This window comes from Paramormyrops kingsleyae, chromosome 1 (assembly GCF_048594095.1).
Source record: "Paramormyrops kingsleyae isolate MSU_618 chromosome 1, PKINGS_0.4, whole genome shotgun sequence".
NCBI lineage: Eukaryota > Metazoa > Chordata > Actinopteri > Osteoglossiformes > Mormyridae > Paramormyrops > Paramormyrops kingsleyae.
In genome coordinates, this window is record NC_132797.1 from 23,565,335 (window position 1) to 23,592,809 (window position 27,475).

General features: G+C 40.4%; 1 protein-coding gene across 1 annotated transcript in view; it reads right to left on the minus strand.

Annotated features, from left to right (window-relative positions):
* Positions 1-829: 829 nt before the first annotated feature.
* The window catches only part of LOC111837818 (F-box/LRR-repeat protein 7-like), a 63,457-nt gene continuing 36,811 nt past the window's right edge, over positions 830-27,475 (minus strand). Inside the window, exons 3-4 of the mRNA XM_023800174.2 lie at positions 8,035-8,601; positions 830-3,940 (exon numbers count right to left, since the gene is read on the minus strand). Coding sequence (XP_023655942.1) covers positions 3,204-3,940; positions 8,035-8,601 — 1,304 coding nt within the window. The 3' untranslated portion in view covers positions 830-3,203. The remainder of the gene's footprint in view (positions 3,941-8,034; positions 8,602-27,475) is intronic.

A 27,475-nucleotide genomic window follows, 5' to 3' on the forward strand; every position in this document is an offset into this window, starting at 1 on the left:
GTAAAGAAAACAAAGGCCATAACCACAGAATTGGCAGATAATAGCTACAGTTTTGATGGTGAAGACATGGAGGTTATAGAGAGCTGCTGGTTCCCAGGAAGAGTCATTAACAACAAAGTAAGGAATCCAGAGAAGGCCTAGAAATGAACTTCAAAAACAACTCACGCATGTCTAAGAACAAAGAGCAGAGCTGTTCAGAATATGTTATTTTCCGAGATTCTTTATGCATGCAAAAGCTGGACAATGAAGGAGGACAGGAGGAGATGCTTTGTGCCAGAGGAGACTTTTAAGAAAACAATGAACCACAAGAAAAACAACCAAGCTGTTTCTTGAACAAATCAAGCCTGGACTGCACAAATGAGCCGATTAAATCTGGGTATTACTTTGGGTACAGTATGTATCCATTGCAATGCAGAAATACAGAAGGTAAAAGAGGAAGAGGATGCCATCTTTTTCATTTCCATAGTCAACATAAACTTGATAGCACATAATAATAATAATAATAATAATAATAATAATAATAATAATAATAATAAAAATAGGACACACACCTAGTAAGCCGTTAGTGATTTTTTTGGTGCTTTTGTTTATTAAGTAGTGCTTGCCACATTCAACAATAACATATTTATTGTAACAAAAATCTGTAATTATATCAAATATAGAATACTGTAAGTGCTATTTCTGTGCCATTTTACCAGTTTGACTAAGTTAGCTATTCGTGTATAACACCAAATAACCCTAATAGTTTCTCTTCTGACTCTTTTGCCTTTTTCAATCATAGTTGCCAGTTTTGTTTCAGTCGAAAAAGAAAATGCATAGCATTCCATGGTTAATAATAAAGTGTTTTATTAGAGTAACCGTAGAAGCAATGTGTTTCCTAGGTCCTTGATTAAAGACGTATTTTTCTGAGCTTCTTTTCATTTGGCATTTTCATTCCCTTGCTGAGGCAAAACCAAAAGCTCTTGTGAAATAGAATAATGAATTGAAAGGAAGCCAGAGACAATGAGGGCTACTGCCTTCCGCTTCCTGTAATTGAGTTATTGAATGTGTTGCTACAGCACAGATTTACACAAAGTCAGGCACACAAGGTTCTGTTTTAACGAAATTAATACTGCCTGAACTGCCTTAGAAGAAAGACGTTTGTAAACAACGTAGACAAGGAATGTTCTAACTTCCAAATGTGCATTACAACCAAATATCTGCATGCAGGTGAACATCAGCAATTTTTTGTAAAGCAGAACTGAATGTGCAATCAGGATATTATCTATGTATTTACATTACTTTCATTGTTTGCTGAAAATCTGCACAAAATGTGTACAATATCCATTGTGATGTAAATTTAAGTACATTTATATCATAAATATAGCGTTTAATTTTACACTGATAGTGAAAACCATCCACAAAACAAAAAATAAAAGTGCCATAGTTGTACCATAACAACAAAATAAATCAATAATAGAACTTTGTGTTTGTTTTTCAGGTATCGTTATTGAAGTTTCATAAGCATATGGCAGGGTTATCATAAGGAACGCTGTACATAACAAAACAACACAATTTCTATTCTAATCATTTCCATCAAGGTCATAAAATACAGCTAATAAAACAAGAAATGGAAGCGTGGGAAATGAGACCTTTTTGGAATGAGCAATGTTGCTGAGGTGTGTGTATCCCACCGGTCTGTAAAGCTTTCTTTAGCTGACATGTCTCTGGAATGTGTACTTTGTTTTAAACAAATACTTTACTGGAAAATTCTATTAACATGCTTCCAAACCAAATACTTCATTTAAAGCAACACATAGATTCCAGGGGGGAAATGATGAGAGTAAGATTAAATGATGGTCATGACAGGTTTGTATGGTGAATGATCAAAGACAGAATTGGATGAATCTGTCTGGTTTCCCTAGATTGCTAAATAACACCGTCACTGGAATTCTAGTGCAGAATGCTGGAAACAACATAGTGAGAATGTCAAAGGGATCCCCCCCTCCGCCCACCCCCTAGAAATAACCAGAAGAAGAGCTTGTCCCTTATGTTTCACACATGTCCGACTTAATGTAGTGGTTTGATTACTGGCCTGTAATTTGCATGCAGACCACATGTTTGAAAGCATTTGAAAGCATATGTTTTCAGATTTGAACAATGAGAAGCCAATATACATGCATCCAGAAGCTTCACTACAGACTGTGATGGAAAAAAATGTATGGCTCCATGTTAAGAAGCTAATGGGTAGAACCAAAGTATCATTGAATGTATATTAGGTGTATTGTGGTAATGTAAATAAAAATTAGTGAATATGAAACAGGGGGGTAGTACTTAGGGTGACCAGATAATCCATGTCAGGGAGGACACTCTGAGCTAGGACAGGAATTGTAAATTACCATTTCAATTAAACGGACTTGGATTTCACTTGAGCACCGAGTTCTTGCTGTGTGTTGATTGGTCAGTCTCCTATAAGCATGCATGTGTCACTAATGCTAATGTAAAACAGCTGGATGAGTCTTTCAGTCAAGGAAACAAACCAGTCAAAGCACAAGAAGAGCTGAACTCTTTAGCCGAGCACAGGAGCCTTTTAATTTGGAAGTAGTTTGTAAAACCCGAAGTAGCTCAAAGTGTCCTCCCTGACATGGATTATCTGGTCACCCTAGTAGTACTGGATTTTGATTTCTCTTCCCAGTTCTGTGTGTATGTGGAGTTTTCATCTTCTCCGCAAGTTCTGTGGGGTTTCCAAGGTTCTCTGGTTTTCTCCTGCACTCAAGGCATGCTGTTAGGTTAATCAGCGTCTCTACAGTATGTAAAGAATAAATGGATGGATAAATCAAGGTGCTTAAGGAAACAGATATGATAAGAACTTTTTAAATCTCAGATGTGGCAAACTACAAGTGAACCCATGCAAGATACTGCAAGAACAAGCTCAGATATAATTGAATGGTGTACGGCGTGGAGCACAACAGTTAATTAGTTAAATATTTAGTTAAGTATTGCATCATTTTAGAGGAAATTAAATCAAAATATAAACATTAGCAATAGAATGAAATTACTTAGCATTTTCTCCAGATTTCATTTATATATACGGTATTAAAGCGCATTTTTTTTTTATCATGTAAATTAAAAAAGGCCAAGTATTGCACATTTTCTCGGAAGTGCCCATTTCCTCCAGAACCCTCCGGAAAGGACTGACAAGGCAGCTCCATGCATGTAGCTCTTCAGAAGAAGGCGGGGTTAGTATGCTCAATGATGCAGCGCTTGCAGTGGCGCTTGACGAAGCGCAGCGCCCCCAACGACACGTCACAGTCCTGCACGTTGAGGAGCTGCAGGTCGAAGCAGTTGGCGGCGAGCACCCGGAGGCCGCGGTCCGTGATGCTCTCGCAGGCCTTCAGGCTCAGCCTCTTCAGGTGGAAGCAGTGCAGCGCCAGAAGCTCCAGCCCGGCGTCCGACACTAGGGGGCACTTGCCCACATCCAGAGACTTGAGCCTGGGGCAGCTCTTGGCCAGGTACTCCAGGCCGTGGTCCGTGAGACCCTCGCATCCACGGGCATTGACGTAGCGCAGCTGGCCACAGTACTTAGCAATGTAGCGCAGGCCCACGTCGGTGATGCGGCTGCAGTGCGCCACGCTCAGGTAGCGTAGGCGGGCCTCCAGTTTGGCGATCTCGCGCAGGCCGAAGTCACTGACGAAGCGGCAGTCGCTGACGCTGAGCTCGCGCACGCCGGGGCAGTAGAGCACTAGGCAGCGCAGGCCCTCGTCGGTAAGGCGCGCACACCGCCGCAGGTACAGGTGGGTCAGCTGCGTGCAGTGCGCCGCGATGGTATGCAGGCCCTCGTCCTCCAGCGCAAAGCAGTCCGTCATGTCCAGGTAGCGGATGGAGATCTGGCGGCCGTGCGCCGGGGAGAGTTTCAGCGAGGCCTCCCGCGTCAGGCTGATGCAGGTCACCTTGGAGCAGCCTGAGGAGGAGGTGCCGGGAGGGGGGGGGGGGGATAAGAGTCAGGGAAGCAAATGGGAGAGGAGTGCACAGAAGGAGAGAAAAGAAAGAAAAAAAGAAAGTAAAGAGAAAAGAACGAGCAAGAGAAAAGAGTATAATCAAAAGGATATTAAAGAATGAGAGAGCACAGGAAGCACTTTTTCATATTTGTCTTAAAAACTGATTCCTGAGTGTAGCTGGATCAACAGATACACTATAAAGTACTGCGCCATTGACACCTGGCCATCACACCTACAGGAGCCTTTATGGCATCCCACTCTAAATATATAGGCATCAATATGGAGTCAGTCCCCCATCTGCAGCTATAACACCGGCCAACATTTAAAATTTTTTTTGTTATGTGATTTAACAAAAACAAGTGCATGTTCTACAGTTTATCATGTAGCTTCAGAATATGGCCACACGTCTGGTTTTGTCACAATTTACAATTAAAGTTCAACATAAATTATAGCAAATGTTGTATTAAAGAAACAGTTCATCGTGTCTTTGCTGGTCACTTAGCACAGCGAAACTGTTTCCGGTATGATTTTCTTTTGTATCAAGCATCAGGATTTTGTCTGTACGTACTCCGACAATAATCAGCCATCATATTTGCATTCCAACGTCCTTGGTATCTTCGCTCCATTTCACTAATATCTTGATGAAATCTCTCACCTTGCTCCTCACTGTACTCACCCAAATTTTCAGGAAAGTAATCAAGGAAGTCTAGGAAATGCATCTTGACACTCATTCTACATCCGACATCTTGAAAACGACATACCATATCCGTGACGTGAACCTCATAGTCAGATGACTTGTTGTTTCGGAGAAATCCATTACCGACTTTATGTAATTCTTCCCAGGCTTGCCTCTCCACTGTCACCATTTTGGCTGCAAATACACTGTCCTTCAGCAACCTTCTTATCTGTGGTCTGCCTTCCGGTACTGAGTGACAGTACCGGAAAGCGGACCACAGTTCTGCATACAAAGGTAGGCGTCAGTGGACCCGCAGCAGCATACCTGTAAGTTTACATAACTGCAAGCTGCCTGTAAACCCTGCTGACTAGTTTGTAAAAAAATAGTCTATGGCAGATTACTGGTGATTTTATATAACTGGTATCAAAATGACATTATTAGGTATACGATGCATTGTATATGAAAAAAGTGAAGTCGAAATCACAGATAAACCAGATGTGCTGGAGCAAAACTAAATATACTAAAAATGTTTGTTTATGAAGGGTGTTTGAAAAATGTCATTTGATATTATTCACCAAATTTGATGTCGGCTAGTGTAACAGCTGTCACTCTTCTGGGAAGGATTTCCACAAGATTTTGGAGTGTGTCTGTGGGACGTTTTGCCCATTCATCCAGAACAGCATTTGTGAGGTAAAGCACTGATGTTGGACATGTAGACCTGGCTCACAATCTCTGTTCTAGTTCATCCCAAAGGTTTTTGATGGGACTGAAATCGGGGCTCTGTGCAGACTAGTCAAGTTGTTCCACACCAAATTCACCCAACCATGTCTTTTTGGATCTTGCATTGTGCACTGGAGCACCGTCATGCTGGAACAGAAAATTGCCTTCCCAAAAGTGTCCCCACAAACCTGGAAGCATGTATTGGTATGCTGAAGCATTAAGAGTTCCCTTCACTGAAACTAGGGGCCCAGCCCAACCCCTGAAAACCAACACCACACAATCACTCCTCCACCAATCTTTACAGTTGGCACAATGCAGTCAGACAGGTAACGTTCTCCTGGCATCTGCCAAACCCAGACTCATCCATCAGACTGCCAGACAGAGAAGCATGATTCATCACTCCACAGAACACATTTCCACTGCTCCAGAGTCCAGTGTCAGTGTGCTTTGTACCAATCCATCCAACTCTTGGCATTGCGCTTGGTGATGTGAGGCTTACATGCAGCTGCTCAGCCATGGAAGCCCATTCCATGAAGCTCCCAGCACACAGTTTTTGTGTTGGGGTTAATGCCAGAGGAAGTCTGGAACTCTGCAGTTATTGAGTCAACAGAGCATTGGCGACTTTTATGCACTATGCACCTCAGTACTCAGCGACCCCTCTCTGTTACTTTACATGGTCTGCCAATTCATGGCTGATTTCCTGTTGCTCCTAAACGCTTCCACTTTGCAATAATAACACTTACAGTTGACCGTGGAATATCTAGCAGGGAAGAAATTTCTTATTGACTTATTGCAGTGGTGACATCCTATGACAGCATCACACTTGAATTCCTATGACAGCATCACACTTGAGTTCTTCAGAACGAAGCATTTTTTCACAAATATTTGTAAACTTTGACTGTATACCCTGTGTGGCAATGAGTCTTAATAGAACCCCTGAATTCAAAGACTGAAAGGTGTGTCCCAATGCTTTTGTATATATAGTATATAGTATATCTAGATAGATAGATAGATAGATGTGATGCGAATTTAGCGGATTAGTGTTTCTGCTAACTTGGAAAACTGTTAGTGGACCAATTCTCTACTGCTAAACATAGTTCTACTAACTGTAAATCTGCTAACATTTTTTTTCACATCATACATATTTGTTCTTGTCTGTTGTGAGCATGTCTGCAAGTCTATCTGGCATGCCGTTGGCTGACTATCTGTAAACACAAGATGTGATTGGTCGATGCAGCTGTGCAGCGCGGTAAACCTCTGCAGTTCAGATGACTTACGTCGTTACAGTCTCTAAGGCTGTGTCAAGCCAACGCAGAGCTTACGCCATAGCCTACGCAATTTACAGTCAATGTTTCAGTCTGGTGCTATAAAATTTATTGATATATTTTAATATTCTATTGGAGATCAAATAGCCTTGCAATGCAATGCTCATACTATCATCATTCCTGTTTGACTAACAGACAAATGTGTAAAAATGTATATCAAGGCTACAGTTATAATACCACCAAATGGAAAAGCCCAACACATCACAAAAACATGAAACAGCACAGTTTCCCAATGAAATTGCTGAACCATAAATGAATGAGTTTTAATGACATGTTACACTTCAATAAGCACCAGGAAAAATCAGCCCATTGTTGGCATCATATTAACAGCCCAAATGCTCCTTGGAGCGATGAGTCTCCTTTCAGCCCTGCACTGACCCACTTCATGCAAATTCACTCAAAACTGGCTTCTGCTCCAAATCTAAGAAGCAGGTATAAACATGCATAGTCAGGATTAAAACTAAAATTTGTATTTAAAAATGAATTACTGCTAATATTAAAGAAGCACAGTCATATAAAACCCTCGGTACTGGAGTAAACATATAAAAAGTGGTTTACTTATAGAAAGTAAAATTTCAGGCCATTTAATGATATACCACATCCAGAACAGACTATATAAAGTCAGTGATTGCAGTTTTAGACTGAGTATAGCCAAGACTGACTTGTTACCAAATTCTTTTTTTTTAATTGCAATGTCCTACATGTGGACATTCCGATGTGGAATGAATTCTGAGACAGTAGGCATGGCCATCTTGGTATCAGGGGACCAGCGTGATTGTGTAGCCTTGCTGCAATGTCCCTGCTCAGAACCCAAGTCCCATCTTGCCAATGATATGTTTGACATCCTCACCTGAATTCCTCTTTGTTGTGATCACCCCATCAAAAATTCCCCTCAGGAGATTAACAAAGTAAGTAACAAGTAAGTAAATAAGTATCTATCTATCTATCTTCTTCCCCATCAGGGTCAAGGGAAACCCCATCAATTGGGAAACCCCAGCCCCCACTGGACCACCCCATGTCATCTGCTTCACTTTGCTGTCCAAAGAGGAGCGATTATCACATGGGTTCATTTTAACCTCCTGAGTCCTGGGCTTTTGTTTGGTGTGCATGTTTCCTTTAGCTATTTGGGATTAGTAGGACCTCATAATAATAAAAACCAAACATTATTTTTTTTTAACAATTAATAATTTTAAACTAAAAATTATGTCCTTATATGAGGACGTAGGGTCTCAGGAGGTTAAAATTGTTATCTATGTTCAATGACAAGCTAATGCTAAGCTAAGCCTCTAAAATGAATAAAACCCAACAACTCCACGGGTTGTTTAGTGTTATTTACCTGAGATGTCCAAGTGCTCCAGGTTGGGGCATCGGGACACCACTTCAAAGACGGCTTCATTGGAGATGTTGTAGCATCCAGCCATCTCCAGCCTCCGGAGCTCTGGGCAGTACTGCGCCAACGTGTACAGGCTGCGGTCAGTGAGCCGCCGGCAGCAACTAACCACCACAGTCTCCAGCATGAGGCACACGTTGGGCGTGTCCTGGCACAGTCGGCTCGTAAGCACCCGCAGGGCTCGGTCGATGTGCAGCAACTCCCCTGGCAGCCGGATGGTTCGCCATAGCCTCGGGTCCCAAGCCAGGTCATACCAGCGGCGGCAAACCCGGGCACAGCGGCACAACTGGTCCGTGGGCAGGCATGCAAAGATCTGTAGCAAGACGTGGTCTGGGAGACGGTTTATAGGGGTTCGATGCTCCTTATCACTGCCAATGTGTGTCTTGGGGCTGTCCGGTGGAGAGTGCACGAGGGCAACTGTCTCCGCGGTGACAGAAGACGAGTAATTGGAAGACGTGCGGCCATTCAGCGAGGTCAAGGGTGACTGGGAGTCGGAACTGGGAGTTAGGATCACTGGGCGGAGAATGAGCAACGGAGAGGAAAATTCATCATGAATGCCAGCAGGGGGAGGAAGAGCACATGCCAAAAGCACTTCTGGTCAACTTAGCTACCTCAGTACTGATGAGCATTATTACAATTCACATGCTAGAAAAAGATACCTACATTTAAGTAAATTCATCCAATTTTAATAAGTATTCTTCCCGGCATAAATGCCCAGTTCCATTCAAGCTTAGGCGGTCAAAGAAAATGTTTAAAGCTATTTTATCAGGGTAATATATGCATATTTGCTCAGAAAGAAAAACAATTTACCATTACAATATAGACATGTTAACAGAAACACAATAAAACTAACAAGAATTTCTTCAGTTCTCCAAGAAGTTACTGAAATCTTGTTGGATGGCTAGAAGAACATAGTTTCAGTTCCCAAACCGCTCCTCAGGGACACTCCACCATTCCATGTAATTATTAAATTTCAGCACCAGTTCAATTAATTAATTTAACCAGTTAAATTACTCAATGTCGTATTGATTAGATAAGACGTGCTAGTGGTTGAGTCTAAATATTTCTTCAGAGGTTTCGAAACGGCTAAACTCACACACTCAGACATATCACAGTTTTACACTTACATGAAGATAATTTAAATTTCATGACTGCCTAAGACTTTTACACAGTACTAGTTCTAAGTATGTACTAAGTTTGTTTTCTTGAGATGTCGACCAAATTCCATTATCATGAAAAAAAGTGTATTAAAAAAAAAAAAGATACGGCATGTTCTTTCTCAGCTACGGCACAGTACTGATTAATGTAAGAAATGTTATTAATTCTTGGGTGGCGAGAGAGCTCCATGAGAGGCAGTACTTGCCTCGCACCCACAGCGCTGGGAATTTGGATACCATCCCCGCTCTGCACGTGTGGATTTCGCATGTTATCCCTGAGTCTCTGTGTCGCAAGACATTCCTCCGCCCAAAGATGATGCTTAAGCTGAGCCGGCATGGTACAGTAAATGGCCCATTGCGTGTGCTGGTGTGAGTCCTGCAATGAACTGGCATCCCATCGATTGTGTTCCCCTTGCCTTACACTTCTTGGATCGTGCTCCAGGATCACTGTGACCTTCTATCACATCAGTGACTAGATAGCTCATTTATTCTTAATTGTGCTTTATGTCCTCTGAAGCGAAGAAAAGTAGCTTTTTACCACCTGTTACTAATAGCAACATTGCAAAAGTAATGCAAAACCCCTTATTTATGAGTCCTTATAGAACCGGAGAAACTGCTGTGGCTGAATACTCAGTTAACCATTGAATGACTAAGCAATTTTTCACAGCTGAATCTATTAGATCATGGTAATTCTGAAATACAGTGGAAGCAGCATATTTTTAGTATAATGAGAAACAGAAAACCAAAAACATAAAACAGTGATGCTTAGCGACATTTGGTTTTTGAAACTCCGCCCTAAGATTAGATCATGCTGACCAAGTCTTCTTATTGTCTAGAACTAGTTTCCATTTTTGCAGCATCTGACTTTAATTCATATTTTTGACATGGTTTCAACTGCATAAATGTTTCCAGTAGGCAAATGAACACTGATTAAACCAGTTATAGTTAATAATTTGGTAACTAAATAATTATTTTTCCTACACTGAAAAAAGAGGAGCAGGACTTTTCTTTTACATGATAATTTCCTTTCTGAAATGTTAGTTTTATTGTAGCGCTGAGACAGACAGCAAGGCATCTTGGGCTGGTGCCAGCCCTGTAAATAATGTAAATATTTCACTGTATTTGTCGTGTATTGTAGTGTCATTGTACTGTATGTAACGTCATGTGTAGCGTGTTGTAAATAGTGGTGTGTGTGCACCCACCGCGTGTTGTTGGAGTGATCAGGACAGTCAGCACGGTGGCTAGTGGCTGTCGACAGCAGTTGGTATTTCTGTTGGGTCCCTTTAAGGGCTGCATCAAAGTCACCGTGTTTTGCTTTTTGCTGCCTGGGACTGCCGGTTACTTCTATATACTATATATGTGTGTGTCATAGGTCAACAGTCTAATCCAGGCATTATGGTGTTCCTTGTCTGTTTTGACATATTCTGTCCACTTTACTGACTTGCTATTTACAAGCAAGGGTTTCTTTTCTACTAATGAGTTTAAGTTGTTTTTAGTTATTTGGTTTATGTGGTTTATCCTATATTCTCCCCTCTTTGATTACTGACAAACATGCCCATTAAGTACATAGAGATCCAGCAATTCATTTTTGCCCATGTGTAGTGGACATTTTGTGTTGACTCGTATCTCTCCTACTATACATGCTGCTCTGTTATGTCCTATTGTTCCTTAAAGAGGACAGTTAGGGCTTTAAGATGACATCACAGGTGTGGGGATGTGACCTTACCAACTTCCTCTCTCTGTCAAATGAATAATCAATATTAAAAACTTTTTTCCCTTTAGATTTCTGGGGGAAATATTGCATTGATTTAAAAAAGTTTTTACCAGGTATCTTAATCCTCAATTAGGTTGCTTGAATCACAAAGACGTAAGTCAACATCAACAAACAACTGCAAACCAGTCTAAAGTGTTCATTCAAGAAAGCAATCATATCCATCCATCATCCAATCATTCCTCCAAGTCTGCTTCCAACCATCCAACCACAGATCTAAACTCATGCAACCGAGTCCTTCAACACCATCTACAGATGTTTTTTGTACAAGAGTAGGCAGAATCCAAAAGTGAACCCTATAACAGAACCTTAAGTCTAAGGCTAAAAGAATATCCTTGAAACATGCATCAAAAGAGCAGTGTGCACTGAATGTGGAACAGACCCCAGACCACAGCTCACATTGGCACGGGGTCACTTGATTCAGTCCATTGAAACCATGTGTTGGTAAATGACAAACAAAAGGCCCAATAAAATTTGAACAGCAGCTCAAGGAACGAGCTGGAAAAGTCCTCATGGGGAAAAGAATTAAGCAATTAGGTTACAGCTTTGGGCATCATGATTGCTAAAATAAATCAGGTTGTCTGAGTTACTGACGGCACCAGACCAAAAAGTCATACATTCAGCTCCTCCACAAGGTAGATGCCACTGTTGTTACATACAGAGCAGAAACATTTTCACACCTCTTAGGCTAACATGCTGTAATGCTCCTGCTGTACATTTGCTTCTTTAAACAATACGAGCTTATGGTTAAAAGAGCATTATGACCTAGAGCAGTGTTTCCTAATCCGGTCCTCAGGGACCCACAGACAGTTCACATTTTTGCTCCCTCCCAGGAAGCTTGGGGGGAGCAAAAACATGGACCATGAAGGGTAGTGGCAGGTCTAAGGTCTGTCTTAGGAAGCTCAAGGCACAAGGCAGGCAAGATGCTGGATGTGATTTTCATTCAACTTTGGGGAGACACTCAATTTCCAGAGACAAAAATTCAAGTTATGCACATTTTCCTGGTGTGTAGGAGGAAGCCCACTTGAACAAGGAATGGACCCTCCAACCCTGGATCTGTGAGATCATTATTATTAATATAATGATAAAATTCTAAAACCCACCTAATTATCAGATACTGTATATACAGGGACTGAAACATTTTCCATAATAAATAGCACTGCTGCCTCACAGCAAGAAGGTCCTGGGTTTGCATGCTCTCCCTGCATGCTCTCCCCGTGTTCGCATGGGTTTCCGCCGGGGGCTCCAGATTCCTCCCACAGTCCAATAGTGTGCGCAGTAGGTTGATAGTTAGCCCTGTGTGTGTGCGGCCTGTGATGTGTTGGTGACTGCCCAGGGTTGGTTCCTGCCTGTGCCCATTGTTCCTGGGATAAGCTCTGGTCCCCCTTTGTGACCCCAGTTGGGATTGAGCGGTTATGGTGATGGATGGATGATCAGACATGTCTCAGTAGACCCAACATAAAATGCACTTTGAATTCATCATCTTCTTAAAATTGTACACTGTGCACAAAAGCTCTTGGGACTTTTGGCGAAGCTCTACTGAGTCATGTTTATAGTTAACTGTGTGGATCAGTGTTATTCAACCCATTCTTCTGGGACCCCCAGAGCGTCCACATTCCTGCTGCCTCCCAGCTCCCAGCTCCCTGCATACCTGTACCATGTATTCTGTGATTTTGATCATTTGGTTTGTTTTTAATTGACTGGTTCAGGAGTTCCCGAGGACTAGGTTCATAAACACTGATATAGATTAAATGACTCCATGAGGTAATCCTGACACAACAGAAAACACTTTTAAACATGTTAGGTTAAAAAGTCTCATTATCTTCTTTCAGAGAGCAGATAAGCTGGTGCTACAATTAACAACGCTATTCACAATAGGAGGCTTCTCTTGCTCTCCAAACATATTACGATCACATGGAGAAAGACCATGTTATAGTAGATTTTTGCTTGTAAAAATGTGGGTAAACCTGGGTACAGGTATCCAAGCCACATCATGTCACATTGGGTATCCCCCAAGGCTCTATCCTCGGACCACTTTTATTGTCTCTATACATCACATCTCTAAGGCCAATCATCCAGCCACATGCCACTACCACTACCCTGGCAATGACATCTAGCCGTACCTGACCTTATCTCCTTATGTCACCATGGCCCCTGCTCGGATCTCTGAATGTTTCAATGACATCACAGCCTGGATGAAGAATCATTACCTCCAATTGAATCGCTAAAAGACCGAGCTTTCTGCTTTCCCTACCAGCCTTATCATCCACCATGACATCAGTGTACAGCTTAGATGCTCAACATTGTTACCATGTAAGTGTACAAGAAACCTCAGGGTAATGATGGATGACCAGCTATCTTTTGCAGACCACACTACAGATATCTCTTGGTCAATCTTTATTTGTCTAATTACACTGTTAGTCCAGAAACTTGCCATCACATAACTGGACTACCGCAGCTCCATACTGACAGGGTTACTAACTTGTGCTATCAAACCACTGCAAATGTTTCAAAATAAGGCAGCATGTCTTGTATTCAGTCATCCAAAATGCTCTCACGTCACACATTTTTTTTCTTTCTCTCTTCATTGGTTCCTTATAGGCACTTGCATCAAGTTAACATTCTCAGGGCTGCCTTTCAGGGCTGGATATTGTAGGGTACCTAAAGGGAACCCATTGTAAAAATGTGGGTAAACTAATAGTAAAGTTACAAAACAAAATGTTATGTATTTCTTGTTAAAACTCAACTGGTTACATAGGATGGGTAATCTCACAGAGGGGTGATTTGTGAAAGAAATATTTACCATTACTAACATAGTTCATGATATGTTTATGATAATGAATAGGCGTACGTACTGCCCAACCTTGAACTGGATAAGCAATATGGTGGGATGGATGGATGGATGGATGGATGGATGGAAGCTAATTTTCCAAGTGCTTTACCATTTTATTTTCTGAAAACTACTTCCTGCTGAATTTAAAGTCTGTAATAACCCCGTTGCACTCATCCATGAAAAAAAAACATAATGTTAATTTGAAATTATTCAGGTACTGCAAACTTGTATACTGAGATGGCAAGTTATCTGAATAAACAGTACACCCACTTTGTGGTTAGCTGTGCCAGATAAGGGAAATCGGAGTGCTACAATAACCACTGGCCTAATCGAATTGGTTCTATGTTCCACTTAACGTCGCATTGTTAGAGATAAGCAATGGCTGATGAAATACCGAGATAAGCAAGAGGGATGGATGGGACATGAATCGATTTGGAAGCTGATAACATCAGACAGATTTATAGTGCTACCTGTTTTCACATTTAGAGGCATAACATGGTTTAATTTTAAGCCAAGATTAAAATACAGCACCTGGTTCCTTTAGAAGAGAATTTTGAGAATAAGGTAAAATGTCTGCTTTCTGAATGGGAAATTTGGTTTCCAGTTGTAGTTTAACAAGTTAGTCTAATTGACGGTGATAAACAGTTGATGTTACCCTCAGGAGGTGGCCTGTACTACGAAGCGGGGTTACTGGCTTATTGGGGTAACTTGTCAGATTTAAGGTACCACAGTTTAAATGGACTTCATATTCGTTCACTTTCATTTTGCCCAGACTACCTTACATCCGAAAAGTTACCCCGATAAGCCAGTAACCACGCTTCATAGTACAGTACAGGCCACCAGACTGTAATCAGAACATGGGCCACGTTCACTCACAGAGTGTAACCTTTTCTCAGCAAACGATGTCATCAACGAGGCAACGATGGCCTGAAATTAAGAACTGACATATCCAGCCTCCTGCAGAACTTGTATAAGCTTGCATTAGTCTCACAAAAGAGGATACTTGAAGCTTATTTTAGTTGAAACTGAGATAATGTGATCTCACTTGTCGAAACTGGTGTCCTTTACCTAAGTAAGCTTAAATTCTAATTTATATTCTAAAAGATAAAGCGGAGTGACTGTGAATTTGTCTATGTTTTTGGTTTATTTAAAATTTACTGGTTGATTTAAATGTTTTCCTCTCCATCCATCCATCCATCCATCCATTTTCCGTATCCCAGCATAACCCAGGATGGGATGCCAGCCCATCTCAGTGCACACGCACCATTCACATGCACATTCAGACTGATGGGGAATTTACCAACTCCAAGTATTTTCTCAAATTAAGCAGCTGCTTAATTGTGTCTGTTAATTACCAGTTAAACACAGGTGTGTGCCTTGGCAGGGGGAAGTTGAACCTCAAATAAAAAAATAGTAAGCATTTTCAGATCTGCTCTCTCTTTCGACTATTTAGCAGGATATGTGTTAAATACAACAGTTCCTCATTTTTCAGTTCTCTATTAGGACAGTATTTCCTGGTCATGCTTAGGGAGTGTGATGAGCAAATGGTGAACCAAGAAATTGATGATGAACTAAGGCTAATCTCATGAATGTTCTTAACATCCACTGCTTCGTTAAGGAAACTCAAATAGTATGTAGAGTTTCTTTAGTATCAACAGCAATGTGCAGAAAGGGTACCATCCAGTTTAGTCTGATTAGGAAATACACCTCAGAACTTGAACTTAATCCATTCAGAATTCGGGTTAGAATCCTAAAAAGTTCTGATCTAATTTTTCCCCATAAGAAATAATGGAAAACCAATTGGTTCCCGGCCACAAAAAATTACACCTAAATATATATTTTTTTAGCATTTAAACACAAAATGAACATGATAAAATAGGAAGAGCATATACTGTACTAAACACATCTAAGCACATTTATCAAAACAGTAATTTGTAAAGAAAGAAAATAAATGTATCCAAACAATGTGTAATGTTAAAAAAAAATTGTAGTCTTAATTTTTCGCAAACACTGCGCCAACACTGTACGCCATGCGTAACATTTTTTTCTTAACAGCTTCCAAAACGATAAAGAATGTACCCCAACACTACCCCAAGCCATGCCCCAACACTGCGCCAACACTAGGTTATGCTATGCGGTCCATTGTTTATTTTTATTATTACTCTGTATTCCTTAATTTGTTCGTAAATCGCAAACTTTTAAGTTGTAACATTTGTACAACTATGGCGTAACTTTTTGGTGAGCAATGGCTACCAAAATGATATAAAGTACAGTGTATTACCTGATATTTTCAATAAAAAAGCACTATTACCAACAAACGATGCTATCACAGCGAATGCGAGGCTGAGACTGAAGCGTTACCTTTTGTTTCAGCTGAGAGACGTGCCGCGTGACTCATTTCCCCACACATGCAAGTTATCTTAGGTTGGTGTTCACGGTTCGACTTCTGAGATTCAGATCGAGTTCTAGGTCATTTTGTTTTTTTAACTGGTTGGTTCAACTTTTAAGAAATTCGAGTTCTAATGAGTTCAAGTACTGAGGTACCACTGTACTTAATGCATAATAGATAGACATAAAATAAACTTACGGCACTACTCTGCTATCTTTCTATTTTTTTTTGTCTGTTTTTGGTGGGGGTGTCTGAGAACAAAGAGTTTCTATGAACATAGAGCTAAGTAGAGCTTGTAGCTGGCTGTAATCAGTATGCAAAAGAAGTATGTTCACAATGGGTGAAGGCTTTACGGTGGTTAGAAACTTGAGAATGAAATGTAAATGGCATTGGAGACTTGGCGAATATACTGTGCATGACCTGGAAAGCTTTGCTAAAATATCCCAATGGTGAAATCAGTAAAGTGTAGAAAATAAATGTTGTTTTTGTTTTTAGGACAAGCAATTTGCTATGCATGTTAGGTAGTAACTACAAATTAATCACCCGCTAAGTAAATTCAGTATGTATTCCAATAAATGCAGTTAGTGGGATATAATTGAGTAAATATTCAAAGTTGCACTGGGGCTGGCAATAACAAGCTAGTACTTTCCTCTAAATATCTCCTTTTCCTAACAAAAACCTCCTTTTTAAGCAACAAAATCTATGTTCCACTGAAAATGTTTGCATTGGAGCATATGTAATTTATCATTCCTGTCTAAAATGCAGATTTGTATTCCAGACCATGGTTAAAGTGGTGCAATGACAAATGCAGATGGAGTCTAACAGGAAATATCCCAGGATAGACAGGATTATGAAAAAAGATCTCAGGTTTATCTGAAACACTGCAAATGAAAACGAACATTGATTTTATGATAAAATATCTGTCTTGAAAACAAGGACAGTAATTCCCTTAATAAACATTCACAGATTTCTGTGAGAACTTTCTAATGCTCTTCTTGTTTGTTATGGTTAAGTCACATTAATGACAAAACTAGTAATATAATTACTGCTGGATGGTAGGGAATATGAGTCAAAAATATTGTAAATATATTGGTGCAAGAGCATGGCAAAGAATCCGTACATCTTTATAATTCCTGTGTTCATGAGTCTATAACTAGAACCTGACAATAAAATTTTCAAATTTCTTAGGGGGGGACTGGTCACACAGTACAGATTAAATTGTTTTTCTGTCTAGTTGCAAACATATGGGACAAATCATTTGACTGTATCATGTATTGGTTCAAAATGGGACACAGCATTTTATTTTTCAATACAGGACGATCCCATAAAATGCAGGACAGGTGGCAAGTCTAGATTTTAAATTTTATTAAACAAGATTAGTTGATGCCCCTTTTTAGCAGAGGTCCCTGGGTAAGCCGGTGCTTTAAAGTGCCCCTGTTGATGGACCAATGGATTCCTAGTTATATCAAGACATTGTACAGCAGGATGTCATGGTCTGTGGTCCAAAATTTAAGCACAGTTGGCTTGAGCACTATGATAGCTAATCCAAAACACAGGAATAAATCAACATAGTGGCTCAGAGAGTAGAAATTCCATGTTTTTGAATGGCCAAATCACAGTTTTGACTTCAGGCCCATTGAAATGGTCTGAATCTGGTAGTTCTAAGAAAGTATATCAAAAATATACATGAAGAGTTTTGTATAGATCAGTGTTTATCAACCTGGTCCTCAAGGACCTCTTGACAGTCCTCCATTTGTTCCCTCCCAGCTCCCTTAAAAATATGTACTGTCTGGTAGTGAGCTAGAAGGAAGCAAAAAATGTGGACCCGTCTGGGGATCGCCAAGGACCGGGTTGAGAAACACTGGTTTAGAGGAATGGGCTAAAATACCAGGGATGGGAACAAGTCAAATCTCAAGTCATGTGTCCAAGTTGAGTCCAAGTCTTGCCATCGTTTTTGCTGTCAAGTCACAAGTCATCAAATTTGTGACTCAACTCCAAGTCAAGTTGTGAGTAACTAGAGTCCCTACCTATGCCATTTTTTCCTTTAATGATTAAAACTTGCTGCAGCAAAAACTCGCCACAGTACATTGTAGGTTAAGTCATTGATAGGCAGAAATAGGTTGAAAAGACAGTCTTTACTCCATCACAATTTTTACGTCCATGTCTATGCAGGGAGTGGCACATCTTTTCAGCAAGTTATCTCAGGAGACCTTGCATTCAGCCAAATGAAAATGCAGACAGCAAAGAATTAATATACACTGATATTATGAAATTAACGTTATGGTATCCAGAGGAGGGGTTATAGCCTCAAGTCTTCTCAAGTCATAGGGTCCAAGTTAGGTTCAAGTCTTGAGTCATCTGCCCTCAAGTCCAAGTCTAGTCCAAGTATTTCCACCAGTTTTGTGGAGTTGAGTCATAAGTGATCAAAAAGGATTTTCCCCGCACCAAGTACTGTAGTTTTGGTATGGTACTTTTGCTTTTCCACTGACTTCCAGTCGAGTACCAGTACCAAAAAATTCCAGTACCGAATGTGCCAAACCAACTGGGGTACTTCTTTGGTACTTTGGGGTAGGACTTAAAATGCTTTCTTTGTCGATTGGTTAATGCAAATAGCCTGCCTCTGAAAGACAATACAAATACCTCCTTGAAAACAGATGCAAACTCAGAAAACAAAGTAAATGAAGTAAAATATATACACATATACAGTATATCCACCCAGAATGGATGGATGTTTTCATCTCAGGTGGCTATGAAGGATTTCTACAAACTAACAAGTGGCCCATATCAGTAGCACCACCGCCTGAAGTGTTCAGTTCTCAGTCACACACAAAGTAGTAAAGACTGAGAGAGTGAGTCCAGCCCTGTACGTTCCAGTCTTAAAGACATCTCTCATGATGAGAGCTTTATGTGCTTCAGCTGGACATGTACAGTATCTTCACACTTTATAAATGAAGAAGCTGATCAATGGCTGAGTGTCTCACAGGTGCCTTTCAAACCATGACATAAACAGGATAAATTACTTTCCTATCAGGGGTAAAATTACAGATTAATTAAAGCCAGAGATTTTATCAAGTCTGAATGTGGAATGCTGAGCAAAAGTCTTGCGCAAACAAAGAAAACGATGTTTAAATGATCTTCCTGTGGGTGTAAAGCTATGATAGTATGTAGACAGAGTGTGTCAACTTAGCCATTTCAAAACCTCTCGTAAAGTCACCCCAGTATTGGCAGCAACCATCCAATATTTTAATGTTAAATTATGCTTTTGTCTGAGCAAATACACACTTACTACCCAGATAACTAAGGTTTTTGCACAGCCCTGTGCGTCAACTACAGGGATCCCTTCAGTTATTCAATATCCAATCTGTATCTGTATCTGTTTGTTAGTTCCAAGTTTTGTGTATGCATGCATAGACATTTAAGACTGTAAAGAGACCTAAATTGATGATGCGATCATAGCATGTTCGGTCTCTACACTGTAGTGTAAACAAATGTTTCTCAACCTGCTACTCAAGTCCCCCAGACGGTCTACATTTTTACTCCCTCCCAGCTCCCAGTAAGAGTAGGGAGCGAGTAAAAACGTGGACTCCCTGGGAATCCCTGAGAACTGGACTGAGGAAACGCTGCTGTAAACAACCTGTACTGCTTAGATGAAACTGAAGAATCAGGTGCTGTACTATTTTAGTTCAGAAAAAAACAGTTGATTTTAACATGTGCAATTAATTTTATCCCCAAAAGTGATCTTCAAACATAGTTACCACTACTACTAATGGCAAAGATAGCTATTACATGGGTAGTCAATGTCCTCAGATTTGTCTCTCCTTTCTGCTCTACTGTCATCACATGCAAACAGATGGTAGAATACATGTTAAATTAACTGCAGATTTTCAGATTTTCACCAAATTCCTATTTTTAAAACTGGATGTTTACTTTTACTTACAAATCCACATCCTTAACCACCATGCAATCAGAACTGGGAGTTAAAATCTGCTGCCATTTGTTTTTGCAATGTGTATTTAGCATTTCTGCGTGACCCAACCAAGCCAAACTCAGAAATAAACAGGAAGTTGGCAAAGAAGAAAACTAAAAAAAAAAGCAAATTTCCAAAATTCACTCGGTCCATTTCTCATTGTTGTTGAGATGCAGCCACCAATGACCAAAACTCATCATATGTTACATTATTGGGAGCCAAATCTCACTCAGTCCTCATGCAATCCAATGAAGAACTTTCTTTCAATTTCCAAAAGCCACTCTGTACCCAGAATTTTTCTTGAAAACATCTGTGTGTATTTGTGCCCAGTGATAGCCTGGCATCCCATCCAGGGTGCACCCCAGTCCCGTGCCTGTTGCTGCCTGGGATAGGCTCCAGGCACCCAATGACCCTGTACTGGTTAAGTGGTTGGAAACCATTATGGCTTATAAATTCGTAAAGACAAATTTAGCTTAAAGGATAACTAATTTATTTTTAATATGGCATATTTTATGACTGCACATTCTGAGGCTTGGACTGTGCAATAAATGTTTTTTTTTATCTTTGGGATTCCCTCACAAATTACAGCTTGGAAAAAAACTATTAACTTCCATCTTCCTACAGTGAGACTCCAGAGACTCATGTAGGGGGGAACATTTATATTGTAGGAAACATCACGGTTTTCAGGGTCTTACTCATCATCTTACTCATCATCACACGATCCCTTTGGTGCCGGGGGGGGGGCGTAATGGAGTGTGCAGTGGGGGTTTAGCAGCATGAATTAAGGGATTTTCCAAACTGTTTGCAGCCTGCCACTGTTACACCCAGTGAGATGTGGACTGGCCTTTCATTTCACTGCCTGCAGGGGGCCTAGATTGGCCTTGTGTCATGGCCTTGTGTTCGGCACTCACCATGGGGGAATCACCTTAAAAGAAAAGAAGGCAGCTCATATGTAGCGGAGATACAGGCTGTAGCTTCCTGCCTACTTCTTAAATAATGATGGGGGTTAAAAGGGAAGAGCAGTGGCACTAGGGGGCTAGGCTACTGGGATATGTCTGAAATACACTGGAATAATAGAAAATACAAAGAATTACACCAGACATACTGGAAAATGTGTTGTGTCTAGGCTGGTGTCCCAAAGAATTACCTGCAAAATTTCTACAGCTATGCCAAAGGGGAAATCTAGGCTCAAAATTTAGGAGAGAATGGTCTGAGGCTCAGTGGGATAGGCATCTGTGAGCGTGATAGGAAGCTCGCCGAATAGTCATACCTCTGCTGGGCCCTTGAGCAAGGCCCTTAGCCCCCTTCCCCCCAAAACGCTCCTGAGCCACTGGATAAATGGCCTGACCCCGCGGCCCAAGCGACCCTGTGGGGTTAATTATCTCAACTAATGTATATGTGTGTATGTCTCAAAAAAGAAGAGCGAGATGGGATATGCAAAAAGAAGCATTCCAGGGTACTTGTACTCGTACTTGTACTTGTTTTGTTTTTTTTAATTGTGGAACCAAAATGGCCTTATGAGTCACATGACCATGACTGTGTACCCACTTTACGTTGTCTGGCTATACTTCACTCCCTGTATTTTCATACCTGGCTAGGCTCTGTTTTATTGGCCAGTTGGAAGTGTCCCCCCCCCCATGGCTCTGGGGGAACCCGTTGACATGGCATGCATAACATTTCTGTTAAAGTGCTTTGAAACCAGGGGCAGGGGGTTTGCTGTCAGGAAGAAATTTCCCAGGAGGACAAGATGCATGACTTGGATCTGTTTTTGTGTCGCGGGGTCTAATGAAAGATTACATCAGCTCATCAGAAGTACATCACTGCGATATTCTCTCCGGTGTCCAATTCCATTGGGTTTTTTCATTCTCAAGGGAGACCAGTTTTGCCCTTTTGTTCAGTTGTCTAATTTAAATTTTCACAGCACGGAACGTATTTTTAAATCTGTGGCCTTTTTCCAATATCGCCTCCATTTTACAGTGTCAGCTCTACAATCATCACCTCTCAATCACAGGATTGTGGTAAACCAATGCCAGAAAACACAGAGCAGCAGAAAACCCATGAAACCACAGGGGGAACCTCCAAACTCCACACAAAGCACTTTGTTTTATAGGCAAAAGTAACACCATGGTTATAATAGTCAATGCCCTTATATGGAGTGACATAAACTTCTGATTTTCTATGTATTTTATACATAAACAAGCTCCTTCTTGCCAAGCATGCTGTTGAACCCAATTAGGTGTATAGTCTGTTCTGACCACTAAAAAGAATGATGGTTTCAGAAATCAGTAAAGTTGTTTGTATTGTCCATCGCCGGCTGTTAATTTCAAAAGTGGATCATTTATTGTTTCTTCCACGCTTCCAGTTGCCCATCCACAATCACTGTGTAGTGTTTTAATGTAGCACATTTCCATTATTACATGCTTACAGGCATATTCTACACTTTACTACCTTTGACAAACATCCACAAGTCCCTATAAATTTTTCATCCTCTCTACACAAGTACACAATCATTGTGATTAAGGATGGTTTGACTTTATTTTCACAGTCTAGTGCTGCAATGTGACACCACCACCAGACTTGTTCCGGTTTCCAATAGGCTTTACTTGACTTTAATCAGTCAGGGCACCCAGTACAACATCTGTACTGAAGTCTGTTTCTTTGGCTCAGCTTTTCAGCACGTCTTTAGATGACCTCGCCACTACTTGCAGCTTGACCCTTGTTAGTGCGGCGGCATACTCTGACTGTTCTCCTGACGTTATCATTTTATGTTCTATGTTGAAGCCCTTGTGGTGCCCTAGGCAAGATTCTAGCCGGCGCCCCTCAGAGGACGGCATCCTACAGTAGGTGGTCACTTGTGCCGCCTAATGAGTTGACCATTTGTCGTTACGTTCCTTTGCCTTCGGGTTCCGTCTCTCGGCCCCTCAGATCATGATTCATTGTTTGCTTGTGCCCGAATCCCGGTGCTAAATGAGGACCTTGAGAGAGTATCCCCTTACGCTTACGGGCAAAATGCCAAGACCAGCTGCTGTAGCTTCTGTAGGATGACCCACCGAAATAAGTACCGAACAAGATTCCAACTATAACTGAATCACTTCAGATCAATGCAGATCAACGCATAAACATGGCAGAAGGGAAGACAGTCTCACCTAAAGCTTTGATCAATGAATTCATTGTCAGTGAGGTCACCTTTCTTCTCCGTGTTGAGATTTGTGTCATGCAGAAGGAGGTACAGACCATGCTGGCCTGTAACTCTTATGCATATGAAATATCTACTAGTGCTTTGTACTTCATTTCCTTTATTTGGAATGGAGGAAGAAATCACACAAATGGCTGGGTCATTAGGTGGCTGGGGTCTACAGAGTCTCCAGTAGTGCTGTAAAGATCATACAGTTACTTTTCATGTGTGGGATCCCTGGTGAGTGAACGCTGCACAGTGGCTACATGCTGCAGCAGACTAGTTTTCATTTTTATTTTTTTAACGTTTCCTGGCCTCCCAAGCTTATCTCTGCCCTGAGAAATTATAGCCAGTCATTTACAGCCTCTGTGATTGGCTCACGAGGACCCTGAGTTCGTCTGCATAAAAATGTGCTGTGAAGTTCAAAATTAGCTACAGTTACAATAGTAAAGTACAAAATGTTCATTTTCTGATTTAAAACAATATCTCTGAATCTCAATTAATCTCAGATTGGTATGGTGATTGATCTAATTATAGACAAATGCAATAAATACAAAAAATAATAAAGAAATATAAATTATGGTTGCATTCAAAATTATATATGTGGTAGTCTTGAATAAACTATACAGTGCAGACAGGAAGTATTCAGCAAATGAGGAAAGAAGATTTAGGATTCATTTAACAATAGATATCACCACCAATATCAATGAGCCAGTGTTATAGAGAATCCCAGCATAGCCAAGTAAGTGAAAATTACTAAATAGGGATGGGAAACAACGGGACGAGTCTAGAGATGACATTTTAACGTCCGACAGTAGGTGGCACTGTTGCCATCATCTAAATACCTGGAACACTACGTAAATTCTTTTGCAAAGAGTTAAAAATTGCTATAATACACAACACTGAAAACCAGCAATTACACAAGTGGGTAACAGATGGTACTAAATGGTAAAAGAAAACGAATGTGGTTTAGGCTTTAAAATATTATGCTTCACACCAATGCAGAGTTAGAAGACTATAAACATATTTCATATAATAATGCAGATTTTTGTCGTTACCCTTGCATGAATAAGTGTGCACACTCTTGGTAGTGATTCATAGGCCAATTAAAATGGAGCTCAGTCTCATACCAATCTAATTTAACCTCAGAAGACATAATGTAGACCCTCTAGGTGTGACAGCCTTTGTAGATGTGTGTGTGTGTGTCCCACAATGTAATAAAGACATGATTTTTTTATATTGTGAGAACCATTTCTCGGGCCCCCACAAAGATCTGTGAATGCAATCAAAAAAGTAAAAATGCCAAAGGTCTCTCATTTTTGTTTGGGTACTTATGGTTAAGGTTAGGGCTGGGTAGGGGTTAAGGTCATCATGCTGTGAGTTTTCCCCATAGAAATGAATGGAGAGTCCCAACAAAGATAAAATTACAGACCTGTGTGTGTGTGTGCGTGTGTGTGTGCGTGTGTGTGGGTGAGAGAGAGAGACCTCCACATTCTTCTTTGAGGAGTTCTGACTGCATTATAATTGATACAGTAAGCCATTTGGACTGTGATTTGCTATTTTCATAGTCCGTCTCTCATCATTTTGCCAAAACTTTCCAGCAGGCTCAGGATAATCTAGAAGTTATCTTTCATTTCAGCAAAAATGGAATACTATAATCACTGTTAAATGTTCTTTTCATTTTGTCATATCACGACTAACAATTAAAAGCTAACAATCAAAATATAATTTTTTTTGTTAATTTTGTACATTTTATTATCTATCTATTTTATTATTATGGTCTTGTTTTTGCTTGGGGATGACAATGGAAAACTAATTATAATAATCAATGAAAAATAGATGGATATTTGTAATGGGCAATAAAGTACTTGATGGAAAACCTGGGATTTTAGAATTTGTAGCTTTTGTTTCTATTTATTATTTGCATTTACCTGAAGAGACTGGCATTCCATTCACGGAATACACCAAGCTTCCCATTCAATCTCATTACTAATTTCACTTCTAGAAAGATGCTGTTAAAATAGCTTGCAGTGATTATAAATTCTGCTAGCAAATATATCACATATAAAGCCACAATGTCAGGCATGTTGGGAGCCATAGCCAGAGGCAGTCCTGTGTCACTGCAGTCCTGTGTCACTGCGTATCTTACAATGTCTTCATCCACACTGACTTTTCTCCACATTATTCTCTAATTATTAACAATCCCTGACATGATGTTCTTCACCTCATCATATCACATCTCTCAGATCGTAATGATTACGTTACTGCTCCTATTATTATACCATTAGTGATCCATAATAAAAAAAGAAAATAAGGGTTGTTTAAAATGTCCATTCCCAGTAAAATGTTCGCTCATCATTCATTCATTCTAATTCAGATTTATATGTACTCTTATATTCACTCCACCTGCATAATGGTTGTGTTCCTTCTCTAACAGATGTTTAACCAGCACTCTGTTCAGTCTTGACAAATGAAGGATTGTGTGGAACATTTTTCACCATTCGCAAAATAACAGCTGACTTCCAGAAACCCAAGCCTGCTCCAGAGCAGGGAAGACGGCTCACACCAGACTCTGCAGTCAACCCACATCCAACAGCCTTTTCCCAGAAGCAGGCGTCCTCCTGTTCAACTACTTAAAGTCCATATCCTTGGCTGTATGATGAAAATTTAAGAGCACAATAGAAATGATCAAAACAGAAGATCCTAGAAAGTCCAAGCTGGAAGCCTTAAGCTACCTGTGAAAGCCTAAAAATGGAAGCCTTGTGACCATGCCCTGGACAAGTGATTGGGACATGGATGGATGGATTTCCAAACATGCAGGTCAAATTGACAAATACCATCTTTGATTATCATGGATCACAGCATGCACAGACACTCCTCTACGTTCCGAACGGCCGTTCATAACTTGAAATGTTCATAAGTCATTATTCAACATCATTTTAAGGGTACGCATGTACGAAGAACTAGGATGCTGGGAGTCCGCACGCTACGCTGCCGCGCGCCGGAAATAGCGGCCAGAAGTCGTACTAGGCGGAACTGGCACGCAGAAAAAAAAATTGATATTGCGGACAGGAAACGGGAGCCCAAGGAACACAATTTGGACTTACAGTTCACTTTGTTCGTATGTCTGAAAGTTCGTAAGTTGAAAGTTCGTAAGTCGAGGAGTGTCTGTACTCATTGAAATTTCAGAAGAGCCTTTGCCATTTGTAATATTTTTGATTGTGTGGCTTTACAAATTATTTACATGACTAAAATTCACATTAACCCAATATGCTAATTAAGAACTAACTATATTTTTTTCAGGTGTACCTAATCACATTAGAAATAATTTACTGTATGTGTACTATTTTAAGACTTTGATGCGAGTACATCAGTGACAAATAACCAGATGAGATCAGAACATGACACTTGTTCATGGGTCTTAAATAATGTCTCATTCTTGGAAGACAAACGATACTCCAGCCAAAATTTTAACTTTTAAGGAACAGCTGAAGCATTAACAGCTTTCCTCAGTATATATGACTGTGAAATACTTTACAGTAAAATGGAAATGGGTGGCTTATATTTTGAAAGGGTCTGCCAGCTGAAATGGCGTCATCAGAGGGTGGTAAATTACCCTTCTTAGACAGAGGTCTTCAGGTTCACATTAGTACTAATTTTAACATTTTGTTTCTGAATTGCCTGTCACAGCCACAGTTTTCTGGGTATATTAGTCTTGAAGGAACTATGAACAACTGGAATTCCATCCAGGATGCTCCCCTGTGTTATGACTTGTGTTTCCTGGGGTTGATGGTTGGATGGATGACCTAGTAAACTTGCAGAACTATTGTTAACATATCAACACCTGAGTCTACAGTGAGATTTGTAAACCCTGGTAAAGTTCTTCTCAATGCTATTTTTAATACTAAAGGGTGAACTACCTAAGTGCCCACTCTGTTCATAACATCTGGAAAAGTCTGAGACAAATATTGACCGCAGTCGCATTAACCGTACTGTAATGGAAATAAGAAAACAGTTCATGAAACATTGTACATTCGAACAATCGTCGATTCATTTGAATAATCAAGAGATAATAATAATAATAATAATAATTAT